Genomic DNA, 11,637 nt, shown 5'->3' with positions numbered 1-11,637 from the left:
TCTCTCACCCATCATCCCCAAGAGCATCCCCTGATTCCCACGCCCCAGAATCTAGTGATGCACATTAGGGAGCCCCCCCGCCAATGCCCACCTCACCCTATTTGTCCTGCTCTGATAAATCCCACCTGGTTGCCCCCACCCCCAAGAAGGCCCCTAAACCCCCTTGCTCAGAAACCACCCATCCCTTGTGTGAACACCCTCCTTATCCCACGTGGGCATTGAATCTCTGCCTCACGTGTATTCTGTTACCTGATCCGGGATGCCCAATGCAGGGTGCAGGGTGAGAAGTGTGTCCACACAGGAGAGACCCAGGCGTGGACACATGCTCACCCCACGTGGGCTTGGCTTGGACACCACGCCCTGGTTAACTGTGGCTCCCCTGCCAGAATCCGTATTGACAGTGGGCTTTGTTTCTTAATCAAAGGTTTCATTGCTTTAGAAGAGACTTGAGATCAAGGTATTTAGGCCCCATGATGTTTTCAGTTCCATGACTCTCTCCACCTTTTCCTTTATTGGGACATGACCAGGACAATTTGGTTAGCAAATTGTACTGGGACATCAGAATGCCATTCTGTGGGTAGTGGTGGGGGAATTCTGCTTAGCCTCCCTGGCACCCATTCTCACTTCACGGGGAACTCCCATCCCACAGGCTCTTCTTCCTTGACTGCAACACTCCTGCTGGGAGATGAAATCTCGGGCCCTTCCTGTTTAATCTGCTGGGAGCTCTTGATTGCCTCAGACAGAGGGACATGGTAGAATAGATGCCATAGGACATCAAAAGTGAGGTAATTAGAAGAGCCCAGCTTGTGCCTGGCTTGTTTCTTAGCAGATGCTTATTCGGGAGAAAGCCAACAACATGTCATGTGTGAGGGAGACTGACAATCCCAGAGACAGAGGTGACTTGAGGTGCCTGATGGAGAGAAACCAACATGCCCAGTGAACAGCCAGCACCATCCACTGGGCATGTGTGAGCGAGACATCAAGTAATTCAGGCTTCAAACCTCCTTGAAACCAAGAGGAGCAGAGAAGTGCTATCCACACTGTATCCTGACCAAAATGCAGATTCATGGGTAAAACAATGTTGCTGTTTTGAAAAAAAAACACTCACTTCTTTTATCACACCATGGTTCTCACCATCCTGTTTGACCCTGGGGGTTTTGTCTCCTCCACCAGAAGTGAGAGATCTTGTCTCCAAATTTCTCATACAAAGAGGCCTCAATACACAATCACCCTGGTGATCAAAGAGAACCACAGAAATGAAGCCATTCTATGTCATGAATCTCTCATCGTGGGACCCAGAATGATGGGGCTCAAAGATCTGGTATTTGTTGATGCAGCGTCTCACTACTTCTACTTGTAGTGATTTTCTTGCTTTCTGCTGAGTGATGGCACTAAGCCAAGAGCTTATGGGTGCTTCTGCGGTGATCACTAAGTACACTCTCCACTCAGACCCCAGGACCTGATCAGACAGAAGTGTGAGGCTTCAGAGAAATCTCAAGGGATAAAAGCCACAACATGGGAGGAGACACTGGTTAAAAGACGGAAGTAGCAGCTGCTCAGATCTGGGCAGCTTTCCTGCAGAGATGGTCCTGCTCCTGGTCCTGCTCCTGCTGGCCCTTCTTCTGTCCCCCACTGGGGAGGCAGGTGAGTAATGGTCCCACCCTCAGAGGCCCAGTCTCTCCCGACATACACAGACCTGCTCAGATGCTACACTCATACACAGCCTCGTTCTGGCCCATCTTCAGGAACTCTTCTAACTCAGGTCAAAGACAAGCAAATATGGACCCATCTCCCCTCTCTACCCTTGGCTGCATGAGCACAGTGGGTAGGCTGGTGTCTTTCTTTCAGCGAAGATTATCGGGGGCCATGAGGCCAAGCCTCACTCCAGTCCCTACATGGCGTATCTTCAAATACAGACTGCAGATAAAACTTTGATCTGTGGGGATTTCCTCATGTGTGAGGACTTTGTACTAACCGCAGCTTGCTGCCAGGGAAGGTGAGGAGCAGTACCCAGGTCCCCATCCCTCTGTTGACTCCTGCCAGGGAACAATCTTCTCAGGGGCTGCAGACCTAGGCCACCAGGGAAGGTAAGAAGTTCTTCGGAGGACAGGTGAGATTTGGCCAGAGAGGGACAGGTCAATGCCACTGATGCATGGAGAGAGGGTCTGATCTAACATAATATGGAAGGAAGCCAATGTTGCACCCTGGAGACCAGAGTGCACATGTGAAAAATTCACATTTTCCTAGACACAGTCAAACTTGTGCAGGATTGAACACCTTCCGTGGACTCCAGGAACTACTACCCTGCCCAGGCTGCATGGAAGCAGACAGCACAGAGATGCTCAGCTCCAAGGCCCACCCCCTAGAATTCTCCCCTCCCTAAGTCCTGCCCTATCCCAAGCATTCCTTCAGGTTCCTGGCCTGTGTCTCCTGTGACTCCCTTTCCCTCTCTGCAGTCTTTGCAGGTCAATAAACGTCACCCTAGGGGCACATAACATCATGGACCGAGAGAGGACCCAGCAGGTCATCCAAGTGAGAAGAGCCATCCCCCACCCTGAGTATGATGATGAGACTGGGGCCAATGACATCATGTTACTGCAGGTGGGACACGTGGCTGCACTGACTCTGGGACACTTCCTTCCTGGGGTTCTGCATCCTCCATGACCTCATTCCAGACCCTGCAGGTCTGGAGACTGCAGGACAGTCGTGGGGTTGCCTTCTGTCCCAGGGCTGTGAAGAAGGCAACCCCTCGACTGTCCTGCAGTCTCTGTGGGCCATCAGTAGGTAACAATGTCTTTCTTCTGCTTTCAGCTGATGAGGAAGGCGAATGTGACCACTGCTGTGAGCCCCATCAGTCTGCCCAGGCACTGGGATACGGTGAATCCAGGGATGCTATGCAGTGTAGTTGGCTGGGGTCATCTTGGTGTGGATATGTCCCGCCCAGATAAACTACAAGAGGTAGAGGTTGAAGTCCAAAGGGCAGAGAAATGAACCTCTCGCCACCCATATTACAGAACCACCACCCAGATATGTGCAGGGGACCCGAGAGAGAGCAAGAGTTCCTTTAAGGTGAGCTCCCCAGTGTCATCCATGCAAAGCCTTGGTCTCTGGATTGGGGCAAAGGGAGCAAGCTCTTTCCTGTGTCCCCAGCCTGTTCTCCGATCTGGTGTCTTTCTGAGGTCCCTGGGGGATGGATATTGCCTCAAAGTTACATATGGGCAGAAGTTTCCTGTGGGAGGAGGCGGATTGTCAGGGCCAGATTGAAACCTCAGGACCAACAAAACCCTTTTATCAGCCAGGGCCCCTAACAGGGACCACCCATCCCAGGGTGGCAGGGAGACCAGACCTGAAGAAGGTGAGCCCAGCCCTTGCCCTCTCTGCCCACAGGGTGACTCCAGGGGCCCGCTCGTGTGTAATGGTGTGGCCCAGGGCATTGTGTCCTTTGGAAAAAAGGATGGTACGACTCCACATGTCTACACCAGAATCTCCAGCTTTCTATCCTGGATCCAGACAACAATGACAGAGGACAAATGGCAGGGATCAGACTGAGGTGGCCCAGGATGGACCCCTCCATCTTCCCTGGGATTGGAAGCCTTGGTCAAAGTGGGTGGAGGAGGGCTGTCTGGAACTTAATAAACTTTCATCTCTTGAGCAGAAATCACTGATTCCTCCTTTATTCACATATTCGTTAGGTACCTGCTATGTCAGGGAAACATCTGTTCACTGCTGCACTGACAGCCAGCTCCCTCCAGTCACACGTCCCCAGTGCCAGCTCCCGCTCCAGGCTGCCCATGAGCTCCATCAGAGAAGGGAGACCCCTCTCAGGAATACACAACCCCCTTCTTGACAACCCTTGTGTCTCATCCATGCGCCTTCTTCCTCGTCCACACCTACTCCCCTCCCCCCCATCCCAGCGCCTTGGGGGGAAAAAAGAGAATCCAGATTTGGAAGGAGGGCCTCATGAGGCTGAGGGTTGAGGTGGGGGGCACTTGTCCACCCTCACAGAACTGGGGGAGGTTTGCAAAGGTATAGCTCACCCCATGAGTATTCCCTCCCTGCATCAGAGCAGGCAGAGGTCAGAAGCCTGAGAAAGCTTCAGGAGGCCTTCAGTATTCCTAGGCCCAGCTTGAGTGCCTGTCACAGCCCTGTCTTGGAGTCCTGGGCCCAGGGCCCTGTGCAGCCTCTGGTGTCCTGAGGGCATATCCTCCTTCAGCCCCAAGGGACCGTGAGGGAGCTCTTCCACCTTGGGCTGAGCCAGCCGCTCCCCACCTTCATCATTCCCACGTGTGTTTATGTATGAATATATTTATCTCCAAAGGAAACTCACTCTAAAGAAAATCATTGGTTTCAAGGTATCCTAAAGTTTCAGAGAGTATCTATAGCCTATAGTTATTGGGTACATTTCTTCCTGCATTTTTTTTTTCAATTGCTGAAGTTTTGATGCAAGGTTCAGAAGAGCAACCTCAATTTTAAGACATGCAGTTTAGAGAGGGCTTAAGAGAAGTGGTTTGCTGAACATTTGAATGGAGAGTGAGCTTCAACTATTGAAGAACGTGTTCTGGTAGAAAGTAATACATATTCATCAAAATATATTCCTCATAAATGGAACATACTCAACATGGTGCGTGCAAGTGTGCAAAGTTACTGCAATCGTGTCAGATTCTTTGTGACCCTATGGACTGTCCCCCTCCAGGCTCCTCTGCCCATTCATCACAGAAAGACAACTAATTACAGCACATATGGATAAGAAAAGTAAACGAAGTGCAGTCCCTCCACCCCCAGATCACCATCAGTAATGCTGAAGCATATTTCCTTCCACTATTTTTCTATTTATTCATAAGATGCTCTTGCTTCAACTCCCTTGGGGTTGGGTTGTTTAGAGCTCCTCATGCCGTCCTTTCCATTCCTCTTTCTTCTGTCCTCATACTGGTGAGAGTGTTGGGTCATCTGCACATGTTTAGGATGGCCAGACCCAGAGACATCTGAGACGTGGCTCTCTGGACTCTGGACAGAGAATACTTAGTGGGGAGTAAGGATTAGATGACGGGCATCTGTTTCCCCTTTCCCACTCGCCAGTCACCAGCATTGCTGGAGAGGACACCCCTCCTGACTCACAAACACCCTGATTCGGGTGGGACAGCCCCCAGGTGAGCTTGAGGGGCTCTGGATACCTCAGCACAACCCAGTCCTGTCCCTCATTGCCGAAGGACCCAGTGATGGTTTGTTGTTTCAATGAATATCAAGTCTAGGACTTTCATTCAAAATTTCCAGACAAGAAAGTCTCCTTTGTTACAGAATATTTATATTTAAACAAGAAATTCTAAATTCTCCAAAAATGTGAGGCTGGAACCCTGCAAGACAGGAAGTGGGGCTGCTGTTTGGGCCACTGGGTGAGTCCAGGTCTCGCTGCTCCTCGAGCAAGTGCGGTCTCTCCCTCACCCTGGGCCCCAAGCAGAGCCCCGCACCGTAGTCCTCATGCACGTGTCCTCTGCTTGCAGATTCTAGGTCTCCTCCAGCCCCTGAGCTTCCCAAGTACAGGAGCCATGTCGCTGTATCCCTGACCCGCACCTATTGGGTAGTTTTTCATGCTTTCCCCAGGATCAAAGAAGACCCGAGAGGGGAGAAATGCAGACCCTCGTGATTGAGTCACTGAGGGCCTCTGGGGACACAGCTCCTCCCCTGGCTGCAACACAGCCTCCAATTTGTTGTTGTTCTTCTTGCTCTGTGACTCTGCAGTGGGAGTGCAAGTGTGGTGACAGTGTCGTTCTCACCTATCCCACAGCAGAGAACACGGGCCCACGTGGCATGCTCACACCCGGCTGGGGGAAGCACAGCTCTGCAGCTCTGGGGGGTCTGTGGGGGCACTGAGCCTCCCCTGCTTCCTTCCCCTGTGCTTTGTGTCTGGAAGGAAGAAACCCCAGCAGCTCTGACCTGGGCAAATCTTCTGGAAGATGCAGCTACCCCTGCTCCTGATGGCCTTTCTTCTGCCTCCCGGGCTGGGACACGTGAGTGACCGTCCCCATTCCTGACAGGGTAGCCCATCTCACTAAACCTCTGCAGTCCTGGGCCTTCTGCTCAGCTCCAAATTCTTGAACTAGCATCCATCCCAACTGAGACTACAAGTTCAATGCTGCATAGACATTCAGCCAGGATGGATGGTAGGAAGCAAGCCTTCACCGAAAGCTTCTGTAGCTCTTAGCCTCTCTCAGCACCGGGAAAGCGGGCTGTGCATTTGGTGGAGGATGTGAAGCTACAACACACAAGTAAGAAACTTCTTCCATCCAGCAAGGAAAGGGCACCTCAGACAACTATCCATGGCGCGGGAGGTATCAGTGGACCCAGCTTAAGAACCAGAGAAACTTGTCAGTTTCCCCACCCTTCACTCCTGCCCAGGAGAGGAGCCCAGGGTGTGACTGGTCAGAAATGGCTAGATGGCAGCACCCAAAGCTCTCTGGGTGTCATTACTCTTCCCCAGGCCCCAAGCTGTTCATTATCTGCCCCCCACTGTCTTGGGCAGTGTCCTCCCCTATCCCTTTGGTCTTAAATCCCACCAGTACTATCCCCACCAAGTCCCAGCCAAAAGCTAATTGGAAGCCATTCACGTGTCCAGTCAACAGATATTTACTGAGATCCTGGAATGCATTATGCCCTAGGACATGAGGATTTTAGAAAATCCAACTCCATAAACCCATAGGTGGATTATTAGAAAACGGTACCATCCAGACATTAGCATAGGCTCAGAGGGGTCCAGGAGACTCCATGAGAATGAGGGCTCATCAGGGGTCCCATCCATGATCTTCTGGGCTCCACCCTCTGGAAGGCAGTCTCGGGCCCCTCCATATATGTGTGTGAATCAGGACGTGGAGAATAATACTGAGGTTTGGGGTACAGAAAATGTTATCCCACTGCAGTGAGAACCCGGAGGACTCTCCCCTAGTGTCTGTTGAGCACTGTCGACCCACCTTGACTGCACCCTTCCCGAATCTCCCTTCTAACCATAGCCTCTCCTATCTCCCCATCTTTCAGCCTTTTCTTTCAGAGGAGATCATTGGGGGCCATGAGGCCAAGCCCCACTCCCGCCCCTACATGGCTTTTGTTCAGTATCTGGGTGAGAACGGTTGGAAGAGGTGTGGCGGTGTTCTCATACAAAAGGACTTTGTTCTGACGGCTGCTCACTGCAGAGGAAGGTGAGGGGCAGTAGCCAGCCTACCCTACCTGAGGCCTGGACAGGGACCCGTCCTCTCCCCAGGAGCTGAGCCCAGGGGTACTCCTCCCTCACCCCAGGATCCTGGAAATCAGGACCACAAGAGCTCATCAAATAAGCATCTTACGAGCAGGACTAGGGTGATGAAAAGCTGAGAAACAGGACAAGTAAAGTTTTGAGGTCAGTGGGTCGGAGGTGAGAACAAGAGGCAGGGTTGAGAAGGGTCAATCCACAACGGCCAAATAAAGCATCAGAGAAGGATGAGAGTGTGCAGTGAGAGCCAAAACCCAGACTCAGAGTCACTTCACAATATCGCTGAGAAAGATCCCGGGAGCCCTGCCCTCATGTCCCCGAGAAGCACAGGGCCATCACTCAGCCCAGGACCGTCTGTCACCTCAATTCCCCCTCAGCTGCTGCCCTGCCCTGGAGTCAGCTGCCTGTCACAGCTCCTGGGCTGTATCTCCGGTGACCCCATGATCCCCACACCTCTGCTCTGCTCTCCATGCAGCTCAATCAACGTCACCCTGGGGGCCCACAACATTAAACAACAGGAGAAGACCCAGCAGGCCTTCGGGGTGAGGAGGGCCATCCGCCACCCAGACTATAATCCTGAGAACTTCTCCAACGACATCATGTTACTGCAGGCAAGGAAAACTCCCCACTGGCCCTGCCCTCCTGGGATCAGATCATAGATCTCCCAGGATCTCCTGCCTCTTTCTTCCTTCCCATCCTGGCCGCCTGACCAGTCTCAGGGGGAGAAGTGAGAGGTGGGGTCCATGCAGCCTCATCATGGCATCCAGGCCAGAGGACCACCGGCTGAGCCAGACTGTTGTCTCTTCCCATCAGCTGGAAAGAAAGGCCAAGCAGACGTCAGCTGTGAAGCCCCTTAGTCTGCCCAAGGCCAAGGCCCGGGTGAAGCCAGGACAGGTGTGCAGTCTGGCCGGCTGGGGGCAGGTGGCCCCGGGCACTCCAGCCACCACCCTGCAGGAGGCAGAGCTGACGGTGCAGGAGGATCGCGTGTGCGAATCCCTCGACCGCAGTCCTTACAGCCGGGCCACCCAGATTTGTGTCGGGGACCCGAGGAAGGTGAAGACCGGCTTCAAGGTCAGTTTTCCTGCATCTAAGCACACAGACCCGGGAGGTATGGGTAGGGCTGAGGCCGTATCTTCATCCTCAGCTGAGAGCTTTGGCAGCCTGCTCCTTGAATCCAATGTTTTGCCTTTTTTTTCTTGAGTGGGTCAGGAAGCATCAGTTATCCCACAGCTTTCTTATCACCAGAGTTTCCAGGGGAAAATTTCACAGAAAGGTAGACGTGAGTCCAGCTGCTAAGAACAGTCAGAGTCAGGCTGGAGCCCCAGGACCAGGACATGACCAGGCCTCCCTGGGCCTGGGTTTTCCCCACAGCCCCTGGCTGAGACCACCCAGCCTGGGCGGCAGGGAAGACAGAGCAAGGAGGCCTGCTCAGCCCTTATCTCTCTGCCCACAGGGTGACTCCGGTGGACCCCTCGTGTGTAAAAAAGTGGTCCATGGTATTTTCTCCTATGGAAAGGCGAATGGGAAACCTCCAGGAATCTTCACCCAGGTCTCACACTTCCTGCCCTGGATAAAGAGAACAATGAAGCAGCTCTAACAGCAGCTTGAGACTGACCTTTCTCTGCACTGACCACTGTCCTGGGGCAGCAACAAGAATCCCATAGGGATTGGCAGTGGGATCACAGGGCCACAATAAATGGGATCTCTAAAGCAATGGTGACTGAATTCCTATTTATTCGTGGAACCACCTCAATACATAACCACGCTGCTCCAGGGCGCCCTCTGCTGTCAGTTCTGGGTTTTACTTCCTCCTTCCTCCCTAGCCCTCTGCTGCTGCTAAGTCGCTAAGTCGTGTCCCATTCTTTGCGACCCCATGGACTGTGGCCTGCCAGGCTCCTCTGTCCATGGGATTTTCCAGGCACAAACACTGGAGTGGGTTGCCATTTCCTTCTCCAGGGGATCTTCCCAACCCAGGGATCGAATCCGCGTCTCTTGCATCTCCTGCTTGGCAGGCAAATTCTTTACCACTAAGCCACCCTAGGCCTCACTCCTCCCTAAATCCCATGCCATCTGTATAGAATCTCATTGATTCCTCAATGAGAAATCATTGAGAAAATGATCTGGTGCTTAGCCAAAGGAAGAAAATCTCTTTGGTGCTTAGCCTTCCGCCAGGGATGAATCTAAAGGGCAATTCTCCCCAGAATGGTTCTCTCTTCATGTTAGAAATTTCTTACCTCTCTAAGCCAAACACTGTCACCAACCCCTCAACAATTTAGCAAAGAACAGGTCAGAGGAAGGAGAATAATTCCAGGGACCGAGCAGGTCAGGGGGCCATGCCATGGGCACTCAGATTCCTGTTTCCTGAGCCTCTCTCTCTCCTATGAGGGCAGGCTGCTCCCATACTGGAATTGTCTAGAGCTTAGGAAGCTGAGATGTTCCCATGATGGTCTTCAGCCTCACTCAGGTCCCATCTCCACACCCTGTCCCAGGCCCAACACGGGACTCAGTCAACCTTGCTCCCTGTGTACCGTCCCACACCAGCCCCTGTTTTCCACCTGAGTGCCCTAGCCACCAGCTCCTTTCCCTTCCAGCTCACCTGGTTTTGAGCCACTGTCCCTGCCATACCTAACCTCCCATCCACTACCTTCTGCTTATCAGAGGAGCCAGGACCCACCTCCCACCTGGGAAGGGCCACCTCAGGCCCTGGGTCCAGCCCAAAATCCCCCAGGGGCTCAACCACCACCAAGGCCTGTAGAGGTACTGAGGCGCCTCAGCCCTTTCAGCCTGGCCTGGCATTGGGCCTCTGACTCCCCCTGCTGGCAACCGGGTTATGGCAGCTTTGTGAGCCACAGGGATCCAGGGCTGCTGGTGGGAAAGTATGATACTGCCATCCATCAGTAGATCAAATATTGATATTTCTCTTTGTGCCAGAACATAACAAGCTCTGTCTCTGCCATCAGGAAACTTTTAGTGGTGAGAAATTTCCTTTAAATTTCCGTGGTTCCTCTCCTTCCACAAGGAAGTTCAGTTTGGCACAGATAGACCTGTATTTGGAATCTGGAAGAAATCTTGTCTTGAAAATAATTACTTTCTCTGTATTTTAGCTGGATTGTGCTTTAGAGTTTCACATGCATAATCTTGTTTGATTCCAGAAGGGCAATGTGAAATTGGAAGAGGCTTGGAGACCCACAGGTCCTGGGGTTTCCAGTCTGTGCTCCATGGAATCCATGTCTGGAGCGGAGGGAGGGAAAAGACTCCTGGAATAGCCTCTTTTGTTATCTTACATGTGGAAGCATGAACCTCAGTTTGCAAATCGACGAGATGCCACATTTAATTGGTAAGACAGTTCATTGTGACCCAGATGTCTTGAATCCTTTAAACAGCACCACCAGTGAATTGAGGATGATAGAACACATCAAATTCATGGTAACTGGGCAAACAGTGAATCGAGTGAGATCAACATTGAGAAGAGAAGAAACTTCACAACAACAAAAAGAAACAGAAAGAACTTCACTAAAAAGAATAATAAATCACATGAATATGAAAAGTAAAATCCAGCATATTGAAAACTAAGGTGAAAAGCAAATGAACACTTATTTTTCACACAAGACCATCCCTACATCCATCTGCCACATCTAATCCTGGAGCTCACAGTACCAGCAAGGGCACAGGTGAGCAAAGAGCTGAACGTATGCATGAAGGTGAACAAGAAAGGGGTAAGGTGTGCATCAGCCAGGGGACAACTTTGGGTCCCCCAGTAGATGATGACACTCTTAGGAGATATCTTCACACAAAAGGAATGTAGAGAGCCCAGAAAGCCAGTCCTGAAGAGCTCCACAGAAGCCCAGGGAGTTAGGCAGAGTGGTCAAGGACATCCACCACCCCAGGCAAGGATGTGTGCCCTCAAGAGACAGTGCCTGATGAGTTAGTCTTCCCCCTTACACCTGACGGAATCATTTAACATAGTATGAGATATATTAGGAAGAAAAACTATTACCTTACGATGCTATAGCATCATGATCACGGAACTGCTTGAGGCTATATATTTCCTAAAAATGATTTCCAAATATTTTTACATTATTTCTTTCTTTGATCTAGTGATTTTTATTTCTAGAACTTTAACCTACATAAGATCTAAAATGTGCGTGTGTATAGGGGGGTTACTCACCTAAATGTTCATCACACCATTATTTAATAATAGACCTCAAATTAGAATCAGTATTAATGTCCAAAATAGAAAGATGGTAAAATATGGCACGCTTGCATTATATATTATGCTGTCATTATTATCTGCTTTATCCACTACTTTAGAAAACCAGGCTTAGAAAACAAAAGAACAAAAACTAGGTAGAGAAAACAAAAGAAAGTAAACTAGGCTAGGAATATTAATAGGAAATTCA

General features: G+C 51.1%; 1 protein-coding gene and 1 pseudogene across 5 annotated transcripts; both read left to right on the top strand.

Moving 5' to 3' along the window:
- Nucleotides 1–1,583: 1,583 nt before the first annotated feature.
- On the top strand, nucleotides 1,584–3,549 carry LOC138094990 (mast cell protease 3-like; annotated as a pseudogene).
- Nucleotides 3,550–5,843: 2,294 nt separating this feature from the next.
- LOC138095070 (granzyme H-like) lies at nucleotides 5,844–10,705 on the top strand. 5 transcript variants are annotated; one of them, XM_068991025.1, is made up of 5 exons: nucleotides 5,844–6,005; nucleotides 7,027–7,187; nucleotides 7,713–7,848; nucleotides 8,051–8,308; nucleotides 10,621–10,705. In XM_068991025.1, exons 1-5 carry the CDS (start codon nucleotides 5,952–5,954, stop codon nucleotides 10,630–10,632), a joined length of 621 nt encoding a protein of 206 aa, XP_068847126.1. In that variant the 5' UTR covers nucleotides 5,844–5,951; the 3' UTR covers nucleotides 10,633–10,705. The 5 variants fall into 5 exon arrangements, with proteins under 5 accessions (XP_068847126.1, XP_068847125.1, XP_068847127.1 ...); XM_068991024.1 differs by lacking the exon at nucleotides 10,621–10,705 and adding an exon at nucleotides 8,691–8,903 and having other exon boundaries at nucleotides 7,045–7,187; XM_068991026.1 differs by lacking the exon at nucleotides 10,621–10,705 and adding an exon at nucleotides 8,691–8,903 and having other exon boundaries at nucleotides 8,051–8,116.
- Nucleotides 10,706–11,637: the final 932 nt, after the last annotated feature.

This window comes from Capricornis sumatraensis, chromosome 19 (genome assembly GCF_032405125.1).
Source record: "Capricornis sumatraensis isolate serow.1 chromosome 19, serow.2, whole genome shotgun sequence".
Classification (NCBI taxonomy): Eukaryota; Metazoa; Chordata; class Mammalia; order Artiodactyla; family Bovidae; genus Capricornis; species Capricornis sumatraensis.
The sequence above is the reverse complement of the archived record's forward strand: the minus strand, read 5'-3'. Positions and strand labels throughout refer to the sequence as shown.